We start from the raw sequence: 26,596 nt of genomic DNA on the forward strand, positions 1-26,596 counted from the left end.
TTCCACTTCGTACAATATTCTGGTCATGAGACATAATCATACACTACTTCAAGTAAAATTCCCGTGTTTTCCCTAATCGTTTGTGGATTTTCTCCTAACATATTCACGTCATCAGCATAGACAAGCAGCTGATGTAACCCGTTCAATTCCAAACCCTCTCTGTTATCCTGGACTTTCCTAATGACATACTCTAGAGCAAAGTTAAAAAGTAAAGGTGATAGTGCATCTCCTTGCTTTAGCCCACAGTGAATTGGAAACGCATCTGACAGAAACTGACCTACTGTATACGGACTCTGCTGTATGTTTCACTGAGACACATTTTAATTAATCGAACTAGTTTCTTGGGAATACCAAATTCAATAAGAATATCATATAAAACTTCTCTCTTAACCGAGTCATATGCCTTTTTGAAATCTATGAATAACTGATGCACTGTACCCTTATACTCCCAATTTTTCTCCATTATTTGTCGAATACAAAATATCTGATCAATAGTCGATCTATTATACCTAAAACCACACTGATGATCCCCAATAATTTCATCTACATATGGAGTTAATCTTCTCAAAAGAATATTGGACAAAATTTTGTACGACGTCGACAAAAGTGATATTCCTCGAAAGTTATTACAGGTAGTCTTGTCCCCCTTCTTAAAGATGAATAAGGCCTATTAGTCGTAATTACGTTTTGGGCTTTGAAAAACTCCCACGAGCGTAACAAATTACGTGCTTCAAGTACTAGACAAGAACCTTACAGTCAAACAAGGTAGATTAATTGAGACTTGGAACTGCTTTTGTGTGGTTGAGGTTTGTTCATTGTGATTCTCACGGGATTCGATTGCGTGACCAAAACGAACTCAAAGCCCGTACCCGCAGTGATGGATGGACATTGATTATCCCTGAGTGGTCGATAGTACACCACAAGCTCGAACCGCAGTCTCTCGGGTAATAACTTTCTTTAATGCCTGACCACGGAATTGTCCGCAGTTGATGACGGAGCATAAAAAAGATCATGTCACGTAGATGCACGGTTTTTCTAAGAATGTATGTTTTTCAAAGTGTTATATTTTAATACCCCCTTAAAAGCCAAAACAAACAAAACCCATTCACATACTCGTAATATATTGATGACTTTTTAAAATCCAATACTGCTAGAACGAGGACTGTACGCGCATCAATAACGGCAGAAGTTTTATCAGGATTCTAGACTTTTCACTCGGTGATGATTAGTTACTGTACGACAGTGAAGATATTTGATAGTAACGGGTGTCACTGCTTACGACTGCGACGATTGACTACAACGTGATAGTGACGAATGGCGGAGACGGTAACGGTAATAGTTGTTTTAGACCAGGCGTCTCAAGGCCAACGCATGAAAGTTGTTACAGAGAGCAAATGTAGATAGCGTAGTCAGCGGAAGAGATAAGCGTAATACCCGAAGATAGCCGATCGTTGATTCATGTTACAAGCATGAGCGAGCTAAGTTGTAACTGTCGCGGGAGAAATGCCACAAAGCTGCACTTTTGAGTTGTACTGCCACAATAGACGGTTGTTTTCGGAAGGAATAACGACAGTAATAATAATAATAATAATAATAATAATAATAATAATAATAATAAATTTATTTTCTAATGATATAGCAATGAGTAAAAATAAGACATCCGAATGTTACGTAATTATTTAAGCACAAGGAATTGGCCACCCTACCCCATTATCTCCTGGCCTAGTTGTCTCATAAGTGGTGTCTTGTTGGTATCACTTGTGAGGTTCAGACCTGTCTTCGGACAGTTGACTAAACAACAATACTTCATTTCTAGTAAATGGTTTTTGTATCTCTCTCTTTTTTTTTTAAGTTTACCCTATATTTAATGAAATAAAATTCAATCAAATAATAACAAAATTACAATTAAACTTGTTGGTTGTTAAACTACGTATTTTTATGATACGTCAGTATTAATATATTAATTACAATAATAGTTAAATAATATAGTTCGTGATGTTTTCAATAATTAAAAATAACCAAAACATCTTAGAAATTCACAAACAATCTTAAATCTGGTCTCAAATTATTTTCTCAAGTCCTTCAGTACTTCATTATATTTGTTGCACTGGTCTTGATTCAAATTAGGTAACAATTTTAGATTAATAAAGTGGTAACAGTTACCCACTGAAACTTGCGACTCCCACAATTTCACTTTGCCTATAAAAGCTTTTATTTCTTCATACATTTGCTGTAATAAGGACATCCTTTCCTGGGAGATGGACACACCATCGTAGCGGTTGCAGATGTTTATTCAAACGTCGCGGTCAATGACGTCATCCGGAGATACACGAACTGCTCACGCAACTTGTTCCACTTTTACATAAAGAAATAGAGAGAGGAGGAAGTGCTCCGAGGAGGCCCTATTAAGACGTCTGGTTTAGACGGTGATTAGTTACGAAGGAACGGTGTTAACACTGAACAACAAGAATTTTGCTCCGACTTAAAACAATGTGTCCCTTATGGTTTGGTGTGCGCTGAATCCGAAAATGCATCTCTTTTCTTCGTATCACGTAAGGTTTTTAAGATATACTATGATTTCACTTCTGGATAAGCGCTCCCCCAGGAAACATCTGGCGCGGGTTGGGGGTTGTAAACCAAAACAAAAGCTGATGTATTTTATGAGTTTATGACCTATTTCCGGTTTCTTATGGTTATGGGCATGTTCTTTTGTACTTCTAAGAAATAAGTATTGGTCCATTCTATTCAGTAAATTTCATAACAGTTCAAAGTGAGATCTACGCAATGAACAAACAAGAGTGTGGTTTTCAGTATTTTTAATTATTTATTTATTTTTATTTATTTATTATTTTGCTAATAATTGTAACATAAAATATAATATATACAGGAAAACTTCAGCTCGCCCCTGAAAGAGTAGAACTCGTGCTTAGGGGCGGATTCTTGAATTGAAATTAATAATTATACAATACAATTTGTCTTATGTCTACTATGCAATTATAGTAGCCTATATAAATTTAAATTTACAATTTTTCAATTTTTAAAAATCCAGTCATAGCTTTTTAAATTTAATACTAGAACTATTAGAATTGACAAGATTAGGATATTTAAATATAAATGTGTTATATGTTCTTGGGCCTATGATTAAATACTGTAACAGTGTTGCATTTTGGTTCAAACAATCTTAAAGAATTCATACCTTTTATTTCATAACTATGAGAATACAATTCAAAATTATTTCGAATTTTATGTATTAATTTTATTAATACAATATAATAAATTTGTCTTACGTTAGGTACATTAAAGTGTGAAAACAAATTTTGAGATGGAAAATCAATAGGTTTATGAAGACATATTTTAATTATTTTCTTCTGTAATAAAAGAAAAGTTCACCTTTTGAGTGAAGGCAAATTAAAAGAGGGCATTTTCATCGTTCAACAAATTCACAAAGTTATGGCTGACTCTTTGTTTGAGGAAAAACTTTACTTTACAGAAAAATGGCATGGAGCGCATTCAAAGTTATTTCTTCAAATTTCCTTGGAAATTCTAGGGCAGACAATTACATTGAACTTGTTGTGGAAACCATGACAAGTATTATGAGAAAATGGAGTGTAATATGTCTCTCAAAATACACTTTTTACATTATCATCTGGATTTCTTTCCTCCTAACCTTGGAGCTGTAAGCTACGAGCATGGGAAAAGATTTCATCAAGAAATATCTGAAATGGAAAGGCGATATAAAGGAAGATCATCATCCAGCATGCTTGCAGACTATTGTTGGTTTCTTGTGAAAGACGGTCCCGGGTCTAGTTATAAACAGAAGTCATACAGAAAATTGTTTTAAATGTAAGTTCAAATTCCGAGATTTTTTCATTATACATATGCAATATTTTTTATTGTTGTTCTGTTTTAAACTATGTAACATCATTTTTGTATCCAGTATACATTTTTCAAGTATTATGACACATTTTGAATCTCTACTGTGTTGTATTTTTATCAGTAGCAATGAAAAATTAAAAAACAAGAAGTTTTTAATAAAAAAAATCAATTCAATTTCCCCGGAAAATGGTACATGATGGGGCAATTTGGACTTTAAATTCAAATTTAGGGCACACATATTAGTAATATTAACCTATTTTTCTGTCGGAGCAAGACAAGAAGTAAAAATTTGTTGTTCAGTGATAGTTGACGGCGACGTTGATGACTGACCACGACGATGAAGATTATGATTAGTTACTGCGGTGACTGTGGTAATTGGCGATGATCTCAGTGAGGCGATTGGTTGATTGATTGATTGATTGATTGATTGATTCATTCATTCATTACGACGGCGACAGTGATGATCGATAACTATAGCAACAATTGATGATAAAAATATGATGATTAGTTAAGAAGGTGACGGTGTTCACGACAATAAAATTGATGACAAATGCAATGATAACGATGGTGACTAAATAGAATATGACACTAGTCATGCTTATGTATGGTAGTGACGATAATTAAATGTTAAATAAGAGGAGACTTCGAGGAAGCGGTGTCCTATTTTTGGAGTACTGCTCCGGAATTTGTATGTGAAGAAATAAAATTTGGACAGTATTGGCATAAAGGCTTAAACAGCCTATAAATGTGGCAACGTTAATATCTTAATTTAAGTAATGCCATGAGATTTCAGACTTGTGACACACATGACGCTACACTATGCAGTATTATTCATTCTGTAGGAGCAAGACATAGAGAAAGAAAGAGATAGACAAGGGCGTGATGTTACTTGGAAGGCGAGGCAGTGCATAATTTAGTACATACAATTTAGTGAACACATTTTCCTCTCGACTTATTCTAGGTATAGGGTTATTCCCAAGAAGTTATTGTTCGAGAAGTTATTTCAAGTGTGGGATTTAAGGTTTATCACCTGCTTTAAAATGGTTTCAACGGCAAGCATTTGCAACACTGCTTTATTTCATGCTATGACGACATATCCATGAAGTTGACTGATTCTTATTCTTAGAGACACTAAAATCTGTCGAATGGTTACCCCATGGTTGCTTTAGGGCCCAGGGGTCTTGTGTTCAGACCCAGCTAAGGGCGATAGATTTTTAAGGGCGATAGAAGTCTTCAACAAAACTATCTTCGAAAGTTTCAAAGGCATGTTGGGTCCGATAAGTATAATTAATACAATTATATATATATATATATATATATATATATATATATATATATATATGCATTTATTACCGTCAAAATTACTTACCAAGAACCAACCATTCAAGTCATTGAAGTATGACATGAGGTAGTACAGGGTGTCCGGGAAATACATGACGAAAAAGAAGTAATTATATAGCTGAAACTGTTACAGTTATTACCCCAATGTTTTCACAGTTAGAAAGAGAAACTCAATAAGTTTTGTTATCTAGCAGCATGTTACATGCGTGCGCATACCATTGCGATAGGAGAAAACGAGAAAAAGCTCGTTCTGCGCAGCGTATATAGTCAGCCTTGCTCTCAGAGCTGGGAATGCAAGTTGTGCGTGTACCAAGTGAACATCCGAACAATGTTTACCACAGTAGAGGAAGCAGAATGCGTTTTATGTCTGGCTGAATTTAAGTCAGTCAAGTGATTACAACGTCGTTTCCAAACGGACAAGAGCTCACAGTAGCAGGTAACACATACCTGGATATGTTGCGAAATTACGCTGTCCCACAACTACCTCCAGAAACCGTGTTTCGACAGGACGGAGCCCCGCACACTATGCTAACCATGTGCGCGCTTTCCTCGATGACACGTTTCCTGACCGTTGAATTGGAAGAGGGGACCTACACCATGGCCATCACGGTCGCCGGACATGACCCCACTGGATTTCTTTCTGTGGGGTTTGTGAAGGACGTGAGTTACGTGGCCGAATCTACGAAGCAATAGGACTAGTCACACCGGAGATGCTTTCGTGTGTGTGGCAGGAGATTGAGTATCGCCTGGACATAGCCCTGGTCACAAATGGTGCTCATATAGAGGTACATTAAAACTCATTGTGTTTCTCTTTGTAAGTGTGAAAACATCACGACAATAAATGCAATAGTTTCAGAGATATAGTTATTTCTTTTTCGTCAGGTCTTTCCCGGACACCCTGTATATAGTGAAAGACGAACGTTTTCGTCATAAGTATGGCATCTTCAGGTCTCATGGCGATGGAAACACAAGGTGAACACTTATATCTCTGGTATGCATACAATCATTGGAGTATATGTCTGGACAAACAAAGTTATATTGGTAACGAATACCAATATTGTTCTCGTTCTTGTTGTCATTTCCGTTCCCGGTTTATTGTGGACCAGCCGTTATAGATTATAGGTTTCCGGGTTCTTGCCGCGTCGTCATTGGTTTCTAGAAGCTGACGTTTCGTCCATCATGCTGTGGTCTGCTTCAGAGGTGCAGCAGAACGCGGCAAAAACCCGATATCGAAAGTCTAAGTCAACTAGTATTATATACACTACAAAAGTACTCATAGAGACAGTTACGAATTTCTGTTTAAATGATAAAGATATGAAACAAGATGTTAAAAAAGCTGTTGAGTCCGATTTTATGATGCAGGAGGAAGGTCCATTATCGTACAAATCATTTCAAGATAGTACGAGTCATGGTTACCACTACCACCACCATCACTACATTTTCACCTCGTTTTATGTCGTATCAAATCTCCTGAACCAAATCCACTTGATTTAATTTCGCATAAAATTACTTCACCTCGTTTTACTAAATTCAACTTGCTACTTAAATCTACTCACTGAACTCTCTCTTCTGTCTCCATTAACATTCCATTTCATCTTGTTTTGGTCGTCCTATTATCCTGATTCCAATTAATTAATGTAAGTTAGTAGTGGAATGCATATAGGGCGACTAGTGAATATATTGTACAAAAAACCGCAACCCGGCAACACAACTTTCGGCCGAGCAGCTCGCAGACTCCGGTTACGGAGACAAATTACTATCGGTGATGCTTCGCGCAGTCTCGGTAATTCGACACACCACAAAATGTTAATGTGAAATATTACTAAATATTCGATCAAGAATAATTTATTCACACAGATTAAGAAAGACGATACTTTTTGCTTGCTTGTTTCAAACACATGTCGTAATGTTTTCAGAAGTCATGCATTACTCGCTACAGTTATCGTTGAAAAATGTAAGCGATGTTTTTCATGGATATTATTTTTAGTTCTTTCAGAGTTTGTGGATTACTTTTTGAACAGCTTACCTTTTAGAGTTCCCCCAGAGATAAAAAGTCACAAGGAGTTAGGTCGCGAGATCAAGAGAGCACACATTTCTACTGATAGCTCTATTTTTGAATATTCTACAAAATTCGTCTATAGTAGGCCTGGGCGTTAATAACTCAATTGAGTCACTGCAGACTACTCCCCATTAAAACAGTTAACAGTTAACTCCCAGTTAAGGATTCCTCATTCCACCTTTTTTGGCGGAGACTGTTTGTTTCGTACCTATACAAGTAGCCAGGAAGGCAAGCACTGCTGAGTGACGGATTGTACAGGGACATCATTTTATTTTTACTTCAATTTTTATTGTACTTGAGTTCTTGAATGTACTTCACTCCCACCCCTTCTACTAATGAAGTTCAACCGTCCTCCACACAGGTCCAAGACTGCATATACAGTCATAGTAGCCTTCCGGTCATAGTGAACAGTACGTTCCAAAAATATGTTTGCGTTTTCCAATGACGAAAGATCTTTCAATAATGAATCATTTTCGCACAGGTACTGTCGTCCATTTGCCTACGTCGTATCCCGGTTTCCTCCACAGCTTTTAATCGCCAGCTAGTGGCTGGGCTGTCTTAGCTCTTTTCTGAAAACATTAATTTCTGTTAGGAGTTAATTGGACGTCTAAGTAATATTATAATACTATTTAAAATAACTTAAATAAAAGGGCCTCGTTAAGTAATTAACTGTCACATCATTTCCTCCCTTTCTACGACCCTACGATATAACGACTTGGACGGACAGTAGATAGTATGTCTGAGTAAGTTTATCGTTTCGGATCGGGCAGAAGTGAAGATTGAATTTACAGTACGTAAGGTACTCTTTTATAGAGTAGGTATAGAATTATTTCAACATGAGTTACTAGTACGAAGGACGAAACTGGTAATTGGGATTAGGTACAATAGTCTATAGTGTGATAATATGAACAAAAGAACTGAAGCCTGTTTCGAAATGAACTGCCACCATTTTCAAAAATGTGTTTAAATATCCATATTATGATTATTTTTCAATTTAACTTCATTCTCTACATTGTACGCTAATGTGGTGTAGACAGTATAATATACACTGCATAATGAATACGTCCGCATGGATAGCTCAGTTCGTGAGTAAAAACACTCATTGTTAATACTGTACTGTATTTTGATTAAACAAAAACCTAATGAAAATGATCAAACTCAAAATCGCGATATTTCCTAGTTTACGTAAATGGATGAAGTACTTTTCTTCCCTCCTATACCTAGTAAAGTGATATGTTTGTACATTACGCCAGTATCATCGAAATCCAGTCGTGGAAGGGAGTAGCAAACAGCGTTGATCCAGAGGCATAGCCAGGTTAATATTAAAAATGTTAGTAAAAATAAAATGATGTCCCTATATAAGGCAAGCAACATAGCTTTGGACTCTCACTGGTCGGCTAAAATCTACCACTGATACACAGTATTTTACTATGTGTTTGTTTCTATAGTGATATAAGCGAAAAGAAAATGGGCAGGGGTATCTCTTTCCTTTTCCCTTCCCCTTTAAGCCCAGTGCCGGTCTATAGAATAGTCGGTTGTGTGTATTGTTGTAGAATCCGGTTGGAAAAATATGAAAGCAAGCTACCTCTCCAACAGGATTTTGCGACAGCACGTACATTCGACAGTTTTAATAAAGTATTCGAGGATATAATAAAAATTATTATCAGTAGGAATATGTCGATCCTCTCGATTGTGGCTTTTATATCTGGGCAGCTCTAAAAGACTACAGACGTGTGCAAAGTATTAGACTCAAACGATAATATATATACGATTCAAGTAACATTTATTCTACAAAACTCATTTATTACGCATTGTTTGCAACAATTAATATTTAGTATGAAACCCTTTGTTCTTCATCATCAATTTTATGCTGTTTGATATGCTGTTCATAAGATTTTCACATGGTTTCTTGATGTCTTCATCCCTGTGCCATATTTGGATAAGTGCTTCTATGAGGTCCACCTTGGTGGTAATCGTCTTTTTTTTTTACGATATACCAAAGATTTTCAATTGGATTTGCGTCTGGGCTGTTACCTGGCCAGATAAGGACGTCTACATTATCTTCAGCCAGAAAATTAGTTACTGATCTGGTTTTGTGACAGAGTGCTCTATCCTGCATGAAGAAACATTCACCATCAAGGAACCAGTCCCTTATTTGTGGAAAAATTCGGATTTCTAGGACTTTTTTGTGGTGATGCTGTCGCATATAGTCCTACAGAATTATTTTGTGGCCAGTAATTAATGATAATTATGAAAATGTAAAAAATGTGGTGCTGAATCTAATAATTTGCACAGGTACAAAATATACCACATAGCCTGGAGGAACTGAGAATAGCATCCATAAAAACATCTCGCGTATTTTTCAACAGCAATTTAAACAGATGTTGCATCACTTCTTAAGCAGATGTAATGAATTTTTGGAACAAGAAGGAAGAAAGTATGAACATCTCCTTTCTTAATTTTGGTGAGTAAATGATGTTTTAACACTGTTTACATTTAGTAAAATTTGCATCAATATATTGTCGTGCGACGAATTACCGATAATTCACTGCAAGCTGTCTGTGGTTATGATTTCTCTACAATACATTCACCTAGTACTTTGTAAGATAATGACATACAAGTGTAGAGACAGAAGGTAGTATATTGGAATGCAGATACTGTTTATTTTTTATACATAATAGCACATAAGCTTACATGTAGAAACAATATTCCGTAACACATTTTGAAGAATACTGTACATTGTCTTATAAGAAATAAACAGTACATGGAGATTGTACAGAATTAATACAGTCAGTATTTTGGTATTTCGATACACATTAATACAGTCGATTGTATGATAGCATAATTATATGACACACAGCTTGAACTATGGCACCATACGTTTTAACTATTACATTATTTGTATATTGGATTTGTGATCGGAAAAAAGGGTAAGGGTATATGCATAATATTTTACACACGTACAGTAAATATAACCATGTACACTTTGGCACTGTTATGCTCAGATCTGAGAAATATTTTTATTGTATAATAATATAAGTAATATTATGAAAATGCATAATAGTACATTATGCAGCGAGCCTGTAATGATAGTAATTAAGACGCGAGTATGTTTGTTTATGAAACGAGCGCAAGCGAGTTTCATAATTTTCATACGAGCGTCTTAATTACCATTATAGGCAAGTTTCATACGACTTTTTATGCTCGACCATATTTCTAACTTGAAATTATTCATAAGTATTCATGTTATGGTTATGTAAGAGAGGAGCGGAATTGACCTCAATTGTGAGATGTGCGCAGACGCGAAAGTATTGATTTTTCCGAGGCACGAATGTCATTGACCTTGATATAATCTAGAGAATAACATGAAGATTAGTCTTGATATAACCTGGAAATTGATTTAGAATTGAAAAACGAGATGACAAATTGAATTTATTTGAATATTATTTACAAATAACGCTAATTATAACAGAACATAACCTTCTGCGACAGTATTGGATTTCCAGCCTCCGTGACTTTTCGCTAATTGTCTTTCGATTGCATATCCGAGAATAATCGATACTTGCGGTTTTATAATGGTACAATGGTTATTTCTCATTGGGTGAACAACTGAATTATAATGAATAGGTGTACTTTAATGAGGTGCATTAAAGGGCTACTACCAGGTGTATAATTACTACATTTCGGCATGGTCGAGCATAAATATATTTATAACACGTTATTTAGAAACAACAGCACAAATATACTTAGTTGCATGATGTGATTTTCTGCAGAAAAAAGTAGATTTGGAATATATCTGATCTGATTTTAATACTGAAATCTTATTTTGTAGAAAATCACATATAGTAACTGTAAATGTATAGGATCGAGGCATGAGGAAATAGTAGAAGGATAGAAACTTGTTTGAAAGCAGCGGAAATGAGATTTCTGATAGCAGTATAGGTTAAAAGAGCTCATAAAATGGGGAACACTGGCATTGGAGGGAAATGAAATATTTGCAGCAGAAATAAGACAGTTCGTACAAAGAAGGATATAGCGAGAAGATTCCTATGAGGAAAACGTTACTGGCCAGTAAGCAGAGGCAAAAAGAAACGTTATCAGTTATTACAGTGATAGGTGTTAACAATATTTATAATTATCTTTTAACTAAATACATTGTGAGAGGAAGCAAAATAATGTTTGCCTAACTAATGATATCAAAAATAATTTTAGAAACTATTACTTGAAGTAGACCTTTTGACGCTACTTGATCGTGTTAATAAAGTACTAGTTTTCGTGATATGGGGCGTCAGAATTAGTTCAAAAAGTATTTTTTTTTCTAGAAAAGAAAGAAGTAACAAATATCCAATAACGTTTTTATTTCAACGATTCATCATAATAAATAAATGCTTCAGGTCTTATTTCGCTCTGCATAAAGATATTGTTTTAACAAAGAAATATTTACTTTTCTTATCCGCGTCACCATGGCTACAAATCTATAACCTACTAGCCATCTAATACGTTGCTTTAATACCTAAGCATGCACACTTTCAAGTCTTGCTGATGCACTGGTGCATATGCTAAAAAAAAAAAGCATGTGAGATTATATTCTTACTCTGAAGTTGTCAAATTATGTTCTAATCATGTTATGGTCTGTGACATGAATGCTTCCATTTGTTTCCTGTAAAACAAAATAATCTAGATTAACATTACGTTAGTTGGCATAAAAACTCTGTAATAGTAAATCAGTGAATGTTACGGAGTATAATAATATTGATCAGTAAGGTTCGCTTAAAGTAGCTGCATCAGGATAGACTGTATAGCTGTATAGGATAGGGCCTTGGCTTGCTTCAGACTAAGTAAACACTACCTCCTTCCACTAGCTAAAACATCAGTGAATGAAGAGTACAGCCGATAGGAACTGAATATACGTCGTCAATACTGTTGGCTGGGGACACCCGACAACTAGTTAATGTTTATAAATAAAACGCATGGACCAAGGATGCCTATCCTGATACTACTACTTTATTCGAAACTTATTAATCAGATTTAATGGAAATATATTAAGTTCTTATTATTTGGTAATTTATCTTTAGAACTTCTAAAATTCACGAATTTGTATCTTGGTAATAGTATACAGACAGCTAGTGTAGGCCTATACTGCATTGTGGATTGTTTACAGGAAATCAAAGAGTAGAGATCATCAATGAACATTATTTCAACTTCATATATATATATATATATATATATAGTGAATCTCAATTAATGTTACTAATTTCATAGAGTTATTCCTTGAGATATTTTAAACAAAAAAGTTTAGTACAATTTTGTTCGTTTTTATTTCATTTTCGACATAATAATTGTTTTATATGAAATATTTCATACCTTGTTTTGGGAAAACCATTGATTTAATTCCCAATATTCTCAGTCAGTTCAAGATAATATATGATTGAAAGAATTTTAGTTTTGTCCTTTAAATGTACATAAATTTGATCTCAACAAATGTAACTTATCGTTCTGCAAAAGAATTTTAAAATATTACACTTGTTCGGCTACATTTTTACACATTTAAGGGACAAACTAAAATTCTATCAGAATTTTGATCTCAACAAATATAACTTTTCGTTTTGCAAAAGAATTTTAAAATATTATATTTGATCGGATACATTTCTGCACATTTAAGAGACAAACTAAAAATCTTTCAGAAATTTTATCTCAACAAATGTAACTTATCGTTCTGCAAAGGAATTTTAAAATATTACATTTGATGGGATGAATTTCTACACATTTAAAGGGCAAACTAAAATTCTTTCAGAAATTTGGTCTCAACAAGTACTGCAAAAGAATTTTAAAATATTACATTTTATCGGATAAATTTCTACACATTTAAGGGACAAATTAAAATACTTTCAGAAACTTTATCTCAACAAATGTAACTTATCGCTCTGCAAAAGAATGTTAAAATATTACATTTGATGGGATGAATTTCTACACATTTAAATAAAGGGCAAAGTAAAATTCTTTCAGAAATTTGGTCTCAACAAATACTGCAAAAGAATTTTAAAATATTACATTTAATCGGATAAATTTCTACACATCTAAGGGACAAATTAAAATTCTTTCAGAAATTTTATCTCAACAAATGTAACTTATCGTTCTGCAAAAGAATTTTAAAATATTACATTTGATGGGATGAATTTCTACACATTTAAATAAAGGGCAAACTAAAATTCTTTCAGAAATTTGGTCTCAACAATTGTAACTTATCGTTCTGCAAAAGAATTTTAAAATATTACATTTGATGGGATGAATTTCTACACATTTTTAAATAAAGGGCAAACTAAAATTCTTTCAGAAATTTGGTCTCAACAATTGTAACTTATCGTTCTGCAAAAGAATTTTAAAATATTACATTTTATGGGATGAATTTCTACACATTTAAATAAAGGGCAAACTAAAATTCTTTCAGAAATTTGGTCTCAACAATTGTAACTTATCGTTCTGCAAAAGAATTTTAAAATATTACATTTGATGGGATGAATTTCTACACATTTAAATAAAGGGCAAACTAAAATTCTTTCAGAAATTTGGTCTCAACAAATACTGCAAAACAATTTTAAAATATTACATTTGATCTGATAAATTTCTACACAATTAAAGGACAGATTACAATTCTTTCAATCATTTATTATTTTGATACCCTGCTCTCTTAAATTTATTGAGCATATTGATAATTAAATCAATGGCTATCCCAAAACACGCTATGAAATGTTTCATATAAAACAGTTTTTTTTTTTCTTGGAAAGGAAGCAAACACGATCAAAACTGTATTAAAATTTTTTGTTTGAAATATCTCAAAGAAATTACTTACATTACTTACGGTTCAATTGGCGTTTAATAAAAACATACAGTATTTATAATTTCAACACACATACCAATGTGAGCAAGTAGCCATGTTTGTAAAGAATTTTTCCTGGAGTGAGAAATGTTCTTTTTAAGAACGTATTTAATTGCTTCTCTGATTCGTGTTAGTGATTTTTTTATTTTATCTTAATAATGTATTCAAACCAATTTATTTTAGTATTATCAAACCAATTTATTATAGTGTTAAGATTGGATACCTTTCATAAGGTCATGATAATATGGCTATATGGTTATGAAAGACATCGTGTATCAGGTCAAGGTATAAACACACGAAGAGTTGCTTCAACACATTCTGGATGCCATGGCGACAATAAGGAACAAACGCGTAAAAATGTGAAATGCTACACGTGCGGTTCACACCCGTGCTTACAGTTGCCTTGAGATTCAGGGAGGCGTTTTCGAAAATGTGATTTAAATTACTCTCAATGAAAGAGATTCGTACATAAATAATCAATTGTTTGTATATTCATTATTTTTTCCATTTCTTTTGGTGAACTTCAGAATTAAACTTTTTTCTGCCGTTTTCAAATTACCATAACTTCGTAATTATGAATTTGATCCCATTAATTTATTTACATTTTTTTGTTCCAAATAACCTCAGGAATCACCTCCATAAATCGGGGGCGAATTTCATGAATCACCCTGTATCATAACTTAAATACTCGGTCACAATATGATAACACGCTAGAAATACCACTGCACACATCATCTCTTTATTCTTCATCTTTCACTGTTGCTACTTCTCGTCACTGGAATTCTCTGCCGCCTGAAGTCAAGGGCTGCCGAACTTTAATTTCCTTTAAATGTAAATTAGAAAAATATCTTATGAGTTGCCAGACCTAACGCGTTGCAAATATTTAATGGAATGTGTTCCACTGTATTTATTTTTATTTTTTTTTGTTTCTTATTATTATTATTATTATTATTATTATTATTATTATTATTATCTAAATCGTGTTTATTTATCACTTAACGCCAATATGTATCCCACTGTGCTGTTTTTTTATTATTAATCTATTTTTTGTGTACATTTTATTCAATTGTCGGTTTCTGGTTTAATTATGTAAATCCTACTTAATTGTAATCTAGTAGTAATATGTATACTAATGTGTTTATTTTTATTTCTACTGTGTACATTTTTTTATTGAATTATCGGCTTATGTTTTTATGTGATTCGTATTTGATTCTAACAACATTAATATGTATTCCACTAAGTTTATTTTTATTTTATGAGGTAAATTTTTATGTAACTACCTCTTTTGATCTCATTATGTACCTAAATTATATCAGTATGTAATTACTTAATTCTGATTCAGTTTTATGTTCAACTATGTAAGCAAGTTTTAATCCTGGTTGAGTGTAAGAGAAGGCCTTACGGCCTTAACTCTGCCAGGTTAAATAAAGCCATTATTATTATTATTATTATTATTATTATTATTATTATTATTATTATTATTATTATCTACACAATTTTACAAAAATTTTGTAAAATAACTTCAGTAACTATGGTGTAAAATAGTATAAATTAGTATACGACTTTTTTCATTTAGTGTTACTAGAAGTCCACTATTCCATTCCGTTCACAACAAGATACGTTTTTTGTCCTTGTTTTGTTGTTTTATATTAGTTTCTTTGGCAACTTTAAATAAAGAATCATAATTACATATTCAAGCTATTGTTCTTTACAGATTTGTTATTTAAATAATGGTTATGTCTATGCAGACGTGAATTGGTCTTCTTCGCTATCATTATGGGCACAGTAAAGAATCTGACAACGCCCCGAGAATATTTAAAACTTTAAGTGTTTTAAGGTGTGGGCCCTGTAATCTGTCTTCATTCCGGAAGCTGTTAATGTCTTTAACGATCGAAATGGCGGTCATGTTCGAATTCTACATTAGTCGTTTGTATATAAATAAACCTCAATTCTTTTGTGTCTTTAACTTTATGCAAAACCTTATTTTGATAAGATTTGAGTCACTTCAAAAGCATCGTGACTTATGAATCGTTCTATAATAGCGATGTACGTATACTGTAATAAAAAAATTAGTGTTTTATGACCACTTTAATTGTTTTCACATTCTCTTATTTAAATCATAAGTAGGGGGCAGATGTTGACGAAAAGTTATCTTCTTATTTTTCACATTAGGCTGATGGATATTAATATACAGAGCGTTCGCCTACGGGTGGGGCCAGGAAAGCGGCATATACTGATACGCCGCTTTGTGCGCACAGTTGTTGAGACACGCTCGACAATCAAGGTCGACAAGTTATCAGTTGTGAGCCAGATGTTGCAGTAAGTTATTTAACACGTACAGTTTAGTTTCTTGACACAGTTGCTTAAATATTCAGCGTGTGTGTAAAATTTGTTAACAATGCAAAACACAAAATTCACGCTTGAAGAGAGAGTTTTTATGTATGATGCATATGTGAAAACAGAGTCATGTAGAGAGGTGCGTAGGCAATTTGAAGTGAAATATCCGGGTGCTTCAATTCAGGGTAGAGAAACTGTTAGACATCTTGTTAACAAATTAAGGACAACAGGGTCGATAAATGCTACAATTCCTAAGCGAAAACAAAGAGTATTGACGGAAGAAAAAATTGATGAAATCAGTGCATCATTTACACGCTCTCCTAATAAATCTCTAAGACTTGTTTCACAGGAAGTTAGTGTTTCAAAAACATCAGTCTTTACTGCTGCTAAAGTTTTAAAATTAAAACCCTACAGAGTATAGTATAGAAAGCGGAAGCTTACGGATAGACGATTCCCGCAAGCGACACCGCAGGCAGGCCGCTTTCCTGGCCCCACCCGTAGGCGAACGCTCTGTAGATATCCTTTCTATGTCAATATAAACGTAAAAAAAAATAATTTCTTATGTTGTATCTTTTGCATTTTTTGACGTTTTTGAACTAATAGGTCATTTTTATATTTTTTTCGGAACTTATTGGTCATTTTTAATACTTTGAAGAACTTTTAGATCATTTGCAATGCATTTCACTTTCTTCTTTACAGATAGGTCTGCTAAATAATTTTTTAAGCAAATAAGTCAGTAGTAATTACCTACTAAATAAATGAATAACAGTGAAGTTTGAGTTTTATAGTTATAAATAGACTCTAAAGTCCATCCCTCATTCCACTGAAGGCTTCACTTCACACAACGGAAGTAATATAAACTGTTTGACAACAACTTAGTTTAAGTGAGGGCTTTGACCACTACTGTTCTTTGTCGGTACGAGGGTGTCTTTAGAATTTATGTTTGGAAGGGGAAAACATTCACCGTGTCCTGGACAGGACGTGGTTCGGAAGGGATGTCTACTGTAGTAGACAGTATTTTTAACACAAAGATTGCAAGAATGCTAGCTGCGCCCACAATTTGTTTTGTCATTTACACTTCCTCATCTGGAAGATCTGGTAACAAAAGAGAAGCGCGAAAGGATGAGGAGACAGAGAATGAAGGCACTGACATGAATAACCCCTGATTGAAACACATTGTAAACCCACATTAAAATTTATAGTTTTCCCTTAAAACCTTCATTTTGTTGCATTTTCTTTTCCTGTATCTTAGCTAAATTCCGGGACGTTTCAGAGCAGTCATTGAAACGGTGACTAATTTTTAAGAAGTTGTGGTGCGAGTACGGTGAATAATATTTAAATGTCATTTGATCATTTGATTTGATCATATCTCACCTTCTTCCGAGAAGTTATCATGGCTTAGGTTACATACGAGGATAAATCTGCACTCACTTTCTCTCTTATATCGAATTATGCACACTTCATCCCCCTATTATTTATTCGCTCGTTTTCATACTCTCTCTCGCTATCATAATATTAATACTCGATAACAACGCGATAACACTCTAGAAATTCCACTTCAAACATCATTCTGTATTCCTCATCTTTCACTGTTGCTACCTTTCGTCACTGGAACTCTCTGCCGCCTGAAGTCAAGGGCTGCCGAACATTGAAATCTTTCAAATCCAAGTTAGAAAATTATCTTATGACGAGTTGCTAAACTAACTTACTATTATGACAAGTGTTGTATTGCATGTTTCCACGTATTCACATTTTTTTATGTTCTAGTGATATTTAACTTATTTTATATTTTTGTTTTAATATTTTCCGATAATGTTATATCTATAATGTGATAAGTTGAGCTATATATAATCATAATTTTCCTTACTGTGTGTACTTAAAAATATTGTATTCATTGTATGCTTTGTACTGCACTATTTTATTACTATTATTATTATTATTATTATTATTATTATTATTATTATTATTATTATTATCAATAATTGTCTTATTTTTTATACTTTGTATGTCTCATTTATTTTGACCTGCTGTTCACATTTCATTATGCTTTTTTCTTTCTTTCTGTATGTTATATATTATGTCTGATTTCTCTTACTTATTGTTTACATTTTATTATTATTATCTTATTCAGTTTTGTGTGTAAAATTGTAGTGCACTTTGTAAATTTGTAGCGTTTTTTGTAACGCAGTTTTACTCCTGGTTGAGTGTTAGAGAAGGCGTATGACCTTAACTCTGCCAGGTTAAATAAATCATTATTATTATTATTATTATTATTATTATTATTATTATCAATAATTGTCTTAATTTTTATACTTTGTATGCCTCATTTATTTTGACCTGCTGTTCTCATTGTATTATTCTTTTTCCTTTCTTTCTGTATGTTATATATTATGTCTGATTTCTATTTACTTGTTGTTTATATTTTATTATTATTACTTACTTACAAATGGCTTTTAAGGAACCCCAAGGTTCATTGCCGCCCTCATATAAGCCCGCCAGCGGTTCCTATTCTGTGCAAGATTAATCCAGTCTCTATCATCATACCCCACCTCCCTCAAATCCATTTTAATATTATCCTCCCATCTACGTCTCGGCCTCCTTAAAGGTCTTTTTCCCTCCGGTCTCCCAACTAACACTCTATATGCATTTCTGGATTCGCCCATACGTGCTACATGCCCTGCCCATCTCAAACGTCTGGATTTAATGTTCCTAATTATGTCAGGTGAAGAATACAATGCGTGCAGTTCTGTGTTGTGTAACTTTCTCCATTCTCCTGTAACTTCATCCCGCTTAGCCCCAAATATTTTCCTTAGCACCTTATTCTCAAACACCCTGAACCTATGTTCCTCTCTCAGAGTGAGAGTCCAAGTTTCACAACCATACAGAAGAACCGGTAATATAACTGTTTTATAAATTCTAACTTTCAGATTTTTGGACAGCAAACTGGATGATAAGAGCTTCTCAACCGAATAATAACACGCATTTCCCATATTTATTCTGCGTTTAATTTCCTCCCGAGTATCATTTATATTTGTTACTGTTGCTCCAAGATATTTGAATTTTTCCACCTCTTCGAAGGATAAATCTCCAATTTTTATATTTCCATTTCGTACAATATTCTGGTCACGAGACATAATCATATACTTTGTCTTTTCGGCATTTACTTCCAAACCGATCGCTCTACTTGCTTCAAGTAAAATTTCCGTGTTTTCCCTAATCGTTTGTGTATTTTCTCCTAACATATTCACGTCATCCGCATAGACAAGAAGCTGATGTAACCCGTTCAATTCCAAACCCTGCCTGTTATCCTGAACTTTCCTAATGGCATATTCTAGAGCGAAGTTAAAAAGTAAAGGTGATAATGCATCTCCCTGCTTTAGCCCGCAGTGAATTGGAAAAACATCAGATAGAAACTGACCTATACAGACTGTGCTGTATGTTTCACTGAGACACATTTTAATTAATCGAACTAGTTTCTTGGGAATACCAAATTCAATAAGAATATCATATAATACTTCCCTCTTAACCGAGTCATAAGCCTTTTTGAAATGTATGAATAACTGATGTACTGTACCCTTATACTCCCATTTTTTCTCCATTATCTGTCGAATACAAAAAATCTGATCAATAGTCGATCTATTACGCCGAAAACCGCACTGATGATCCCCAATAATTTCATCTACGTACGGAGTTAATCTTCTCAAAAGAATATTGGACAAAATTTTGTACGACGTCAACAAAAGTGATATTCCTCGAAAGTTACCACAGTTGGTTTTGTCCCCCTTTTTAAAAATAGGTACAATTATGGACTCCTTCCATTGTTCTGGTACAATTTCCTTTTCCCAAATAGCAAGTACAAGTTTATAAATTTCGCTATATAATGCACTCCCACCCTCTTGTATTAATTCTGCTGGAATTTGATCGATACCTGGAGACTTGTACTTTTTCAGATTTTCTATCGCAATTTCGACTTCTGAAAGCGTGGGTTCGGGTATAAATGGCTCAGCAGTTTGTATTTCAATTTCGTCCCGATCATTTCTATTTGGCCTATGTACATTTAGTAGTTGCGCAAAATAGTTTTTCCATCTGTTTAGGATTGAGGGAGAGTCTGCAAGCAAGTCACCATTCTCATCCTTGATCACGTTTACCCTTGGCTGATATCCGTTCTTAAATTCCTTTATACCCTTATATAAATCTCGAATGTTTCTATTCTTATTATTTGTTTCTACCTCATTCAGTTTTTCCTTCAAGTAACCTCTCTTTTTATTCCTAAGTGTACGACTTGCTTCCCGTCTTTCATTGAAATAATTATCTTTCTTCTCCTCAACTGGATCCTGTAAGAATTTCAATTTTGCCTGTTTCCTTCTTTCTACTACCATGCAACAATCTTCATCAAACCACGGTTTCTTTTTCTTAGTTTCATAATAACCTATGCTCTGCTCAGCTGCAATTTTGATACTATCTCTGATATTTTCCCACACGCTATTAACATCTAATTCTTTCTTAACTTCGTCGGAACTTTCTAAAGTGGAAATTTCGACCTGATAATTTTGCTTAGCTTCCTCGTCCTTTAATTTCAAAATATTGAATTTAGTAATATTAACTTGTTGCTCTACTCGCTTGGCTACTGATAATCTTTCTCTTAATTCTCCAATCACCAAATAATGGTCAGAATTACAGTCTGCACCCCTGAAAGTTCGAATATCTACTATACTAGTATGTCTCCGTTTATCTATCAAGATGTGATCTATTTGGTTGTGTGTCAATCCATCTGGAGAAGTCCAAGTATATTTATGTATATCCTTATGGGGGAATGTTGTACTTTTGACAATTAAATTTTTCGATGTGGCAAAGTTGACTAATCTAACTCCATTGTCACTACTAATTGCGTGTAGGCTCTCTTTTCCAATAGTTGGTCTAAAAATATCCTCCCGTCCTACTTTAGCATTGAAATCCCCCAATATTATTATTATTATTATTATTATTATTATTATTATTATTATTATCAATAATTGTCTTTTTTTATACTTTGTATGTCTCATTTATTATGACTTGCTGTTCTCATTTTATTATGCTTTTTCCTTTCTTTCTGTATGTTATTTATTATGTCTCATTTCTACTTACTTGTTGTTTACATTTTATTATTATTATTATCTTATTCAGTTTTGTGTGTAAAATTGTAGTGCACTTTGTAAATTTGTAGTGTTTTTGTAACGCAGTTTTACTCCTGGTTGAGTGTTAGAGAAGGCCGTATGGCCTTAACTCTGCCAGGTTAAATAAATCATTATTATTATTGTTATTATTATTATTATTATTATTATTATTATCAATAATTGTCTTTTTCTATACTTTGTATGTCTCATTTATTATGACTTGCTGTTCTCATTTTATTATGCTTTTTCCTTTCTTTCTGTATGTTATTTATTATGTCTCATTTCTACTTACTTGTTGTTTACATTTTATTATTATTATTATCTTATTCAGTTTTGTGTGTAAAATTGTAGTGCACTTTGTAAATTTGTAGTGTTTTTTGTAACGCAGTTTTACTCCTGGTTGAGTGTTAGAGAAGGCCGTATGGCCTTAACTCTGCCAGGTTGAATAAATTTTTATTATTATTATTATTATTATTATTATTATTATTTTATTGTTATTATTATTATTATTATCAATAATTCTTATTTTTTAAATACTTTGTATGTCTCATTTATTTTTACCTGCTGTTCACATATTATTATGCTTTTTCCTTTCTTTCTGTATGTTATATATTATGTCTGATTTCTACTTACTTGTTTTTTACATTTTATTGTTATTATCAATGACCATAAATATAATGAAGACATCCGACAAGAACTAAATATCGCAGCCATTACAGAGACAATCCACAAGTATCGGAGCAACTGGCATGAGCATGTTCTACGGATGCCAAATGATAGACTACCCAGGAGATTATTAAATTACAGACCCCTTGGATACCGAGATCGTGGACGGCCGAAGAAGCGATGGAGAGACCAGCGTTTCACCTGAGACGGAACAGGCCAAATGGCCTAAACCCTGATAGCTGTTGATGATGATGATTATTATTATTATCTTATTCAGTTTTGTGTGTAAAATTGTAGTGTACTTTGTAAATTTGTAGTGTTTTTTGTAACGCAGTTTTACTCCTGGTTGAGTGTTAGAGAAGGCATATGGCCTTAGCTCTGCCAGGTTAAATAATAATTTATTATTATTATTATTATTATTATTATTATTATTATTTTATTTTAATTTTATGTCATTTTTCCATTAGTTTAAGGGCATTTTAATGATCATTTTAAGTATATTTTTATATCATCAACATCTGATGCTTTTCCAATTCACTGCGGGCTAAAGCAGGGAGATGCACTATCACCTTTACTTTTTAACTTCGCTCTAGAATATGCCATTAGGAAAGTTCAGGATAACAGGCAGGGTTTGGAATTGAACGGGTTACATCAGCTTCTTGTCTATGCGGATGACGTGAATATGTTAGGAGAAAATACACAAACGATTAGGGAAAACACGGAAATTTTACTTGAAGCAAGTAAAGCGATCGGTTTGGAAGTAAATCCCGAAAAGACAAAGTATATGATTATGTCTCGTGACCAGAATATTGTACGAAATGGAAATATAAAAATTGGAGATTTATCCTTCGAAGAGGTGGAAAAATTCAAATATCTTGGAGCAACAGTAACAAATATAAATGACACTCGGGAGGAAATTAAACGCAGAATAAATATGGGAAAACATAGGTTCAGGGTGTTTGAGAATAAGGTGCTTAGGAAAATATTTGGGGCTAAGCGGGATGAAGTTACAGGAGAATGGAGAAAGTTACACAACACAGAACTGCACGCATTGTATTCTTCACCTGACATAATTAGGAACATTAAATCCAGACGTTTGAGATGGGCAGGGCATGTAGCACGTATGGGCGAATCCAGAAATGCATATAGAGTGTTAGTTGGGAGACCGGAGGTAAAAAGACCTTTAGGGAGGCCGAGACGTAGATGGGAGGATAATATTAAAATGGATTTGAGGGAGGTGGGGTATGATGATAGAGACTGGATTAATCTTGCACAGGATAGGGACCACTGGCGGGCTTATGTGAGGGCGGCAATGAACTTTCGGGTTCCTTAAAAGCCATTTGTAAGTAAGTAAGTTTTATATCATCAACATCCGCTCCTTAATCATAAGAGTTCAATAAACATTTTATGTAAATCCTAGCGTCAGAATCCTATACAGGTACGGACGCAATTTTCTCTTCAGTAATTCGGTCACTTGCAAATGTTGTGAAACTAGTCGTCATGGCAACACGGCATCGATAAATAGCACAGAGGAAAAGTCGTTACCGGCCTTTTAGAAAGAGTGACTAAGTTAAATCCTTCAGAATGTTACAAGAAATCAGAGTTATGACTCATCTCCTCCAGGAATCAAGCCTAGTTGCTCACATTGCTGTGTTCGAGCCTAATTAGGTACGTGACGTAACGATGCGACCTTGTAACGTCACCAGGCATGTACCGGCCGCAATCCGCTGCCACGATGCAGGAGACAGAACTGATCAACAAGTCGAGGAGGCAAGTCGTGATGGCCAAGGAACCGCTGGAGAAACTGCGCGCCCTCTGCCTCTCCCGGGGCGCCACCGGCATCCTGGGACTCGGCCGGTGAGTACAGCTCTCTGCCCTACCATTAAGTTTAGTTTAAATCACGCAAATGGTAAATTTATTGTAAATAAATGTTATTCAGCCTACAGAACAGTGCTGTGCGAGTTTGTAAAATTGTTGAAGTTAAGTCTCAAAATCTATACCAATAATAAATCTGTAGCCGAAATTTTTCTGGTAATTTTCGATTTTCCAAAAATAATTGGTCCTAACATATATAATTAACCACCCTGAAACCGAAAATCGCTTTTTTGAAATTTTTGTTTGTATGTCTGTCTGTCTGTCTGTATGTTTGTTACCTTTTCACGCGATAATGGCTGAACCGGTTTCGATGAAAATTGGAATATAAATTAAGTTCGTTCTAACTTAGATTATAGGCTATATGGAATTCAAAATACGTTATTTAAAAGGGGGGTTATAAGGGAGCCTGAATTAAATAAATCGAAATATCTCGCTTATTATTGATTTTTGTGAAATATGTTACATAACAAAAGTTTCTTTAAAAATAATTTTTGATAAGTTTTATTCTTTGAAAAATTTTGATAGGACTGATATTTAATGAGATAAACGAGTTTTAAAATTAAAATAACTGCCATCTAAGGCCGTATAATGAAATAAACAAATGACTTCGTCTGTAAGGGGCCTTGGTCAACAACAATCGAAAGCTATGAATCATAGCCTACAGAAAATGTTTCTGTGTTCGTATGAAGCAATATCGGAAGCTAAATTAACCGATTTGTATAATTAATTATTATTTCACCATTGGAAAGTGTAGTTTCTCTGTATGGACATAATGCTATAATGTCATTACAGTAACTTCTGAGTGAATTGAGGACAGATAAGATTAAAATAGCTTCTTATGCACAGAAAACTTGATAGGTTATTCTGTATATTAATTTCCTGTATTTCTTATAATAATGTTTATGAACATATTCATTTTTATCTCAGAGAATTAACGAACAACGAGAGTGTATTGATTTAGTATGCAGTAATAGTACGTTAGCTTAGCAATCCATTATTTTATAATTCAAATTTTAACTATGTTCAATTGAATCGTTTTAAAATACATAAAATACATATGCAATAAATGCAATGCAAAAAAATTGGGTAATGAGCCAAGCAGATTATGTTGCGCTGTTGTAAAAGTTGTTCCTCCTGAGATTCAAGAGCTCCCACAACAAATTAAAAACTTTCTAATTCGAGTACATCCGTTATCAACAAATTTTTTCATAATATAATATAATATAAACATAATAATAAATCTGTAGCCAAAATTTTTCTGTTAATTTTCGCTTTTCCAAAAATAATTGGCAATAACAATTAAGAAATATGTTAAAGGAATTGTCATTGCACCAAATGAGTGGTCTCTGGATCAAAATGATCACCATTTTAATATTTTAAATACAATTTAAATTAAGTAACATATTAAACGATTTATCCTTCTATCAAACACGAATGTTCCCTGGATCAAATGTCCTATTTTAATTATGTAATTACTTTATATTTATTTCTAACGGGTGCAGCGGAGCGCACGGGTACGGCTAGTATTAAAATAATTGAATCACACAACATAATCCAACGTCTCGGGCTTTGATTCTCGGAATAGACGAAGAGATTAAGAGTATATGTACGTGAAGTACCACAAATATTATAAAAAAATGCAGGCTCTAGATTTTTTAAATTTTATAAGGAAATGAACTCACAATTGGAAAAAAATTACAAGGTACCACAACAAGACTTATTAGAACTTAAATATCTGATAAAAGTATAAAAAGGTTACTAATAATATTTTTAAGAATTAACTTTTTACTTCAAATTAAATTTTCCAAAATTTGAAAATTTTCACACATATTTCATAACTCCACAATCATTAGAGATAGAATTCTGAAATTTTGTACACTGATTTAACATGAATTTATGCAAATGGTAGACTACAATAATGCCCATTTCTTTGAAAATAGAAAAAATTAGATCACAAAACATTATCTAAATTTTAATATGTTTCATATAGAACAAAGAAAGATTTATTACATGCAGGAAAAATATTAAAGATGTCAAAGAGACCATAACAATATTATGGTTACCAAATGATGTAACTGCAGAATTTTTTTGTTTCCCCCCCCCCTCCATACTCTGATGAAACTAGTTTGAAAAATATTATTAGTAACTTTTTTAAACTTTTATCAGATATTTAAGTTGTAATAAGTCTTGTTGTGGTACCTTGTAATTTTTGTCCAATTGTGAGTTCATTTTATTATAAAATTTTAGAAATTTAGAGCCTTCATTTTCTGATATTTGTGGTCGTTCACGTACATGTACCCTCAATTTTCTTGCAGTTCAGTAAAGAATACTCTCGTTTTTTAAATGTGGGTTACCTTGTGTTGTTATTATTGATTTATTTTACGATGCTTTATCAACTGCGATTGTTATCTA

At 33.5% G+C, this 26,596-nt stretch overlaps 1 protein-coding gene across 3 annotated transcripts in view; it reads left to right on the forward strand.

Annotated features, from left to right (window-relative positions):
- LOC138695815 (calcyphosin-like protein) overlaps positions 1-26,596 on the forward strand; it is a 117,640-nt gene that overhangs the window by 48,522 nt on the left and 42,522 nt on the right. For all 3 annotated transcript variants that reach the window (XM_069820055.1, XM_069820054.1, XM_069820053.1), the window contains exon 2: positions 24,016-24,166. In XM_069820055.1, coding sequence (XP_069676156.1) covers positions 24,018-24,166 — 149 coding nt within the window. In that variant the 5' untranslated portion in view covers positions 24,016-24,017. The remainder of the gene's footprint in view (positions 1-24,015; positions 24,167-26,596) is intronic.

Source organism: Periplaneta americana, chromosome 3, assembly GCF_040183065.1.
Source record: "Periplaneta americana isolate PAMFEO1 chromosome 3, P.americana_PAMFEO1_priV1, whole genome shotgun sequence".
Taxonomy (NCBI): Eukaryota; Metazoa; Arthropoda; class Insecta; order Blattodea; family Blattidae; genus Periplaneta; species Periplaneta americana.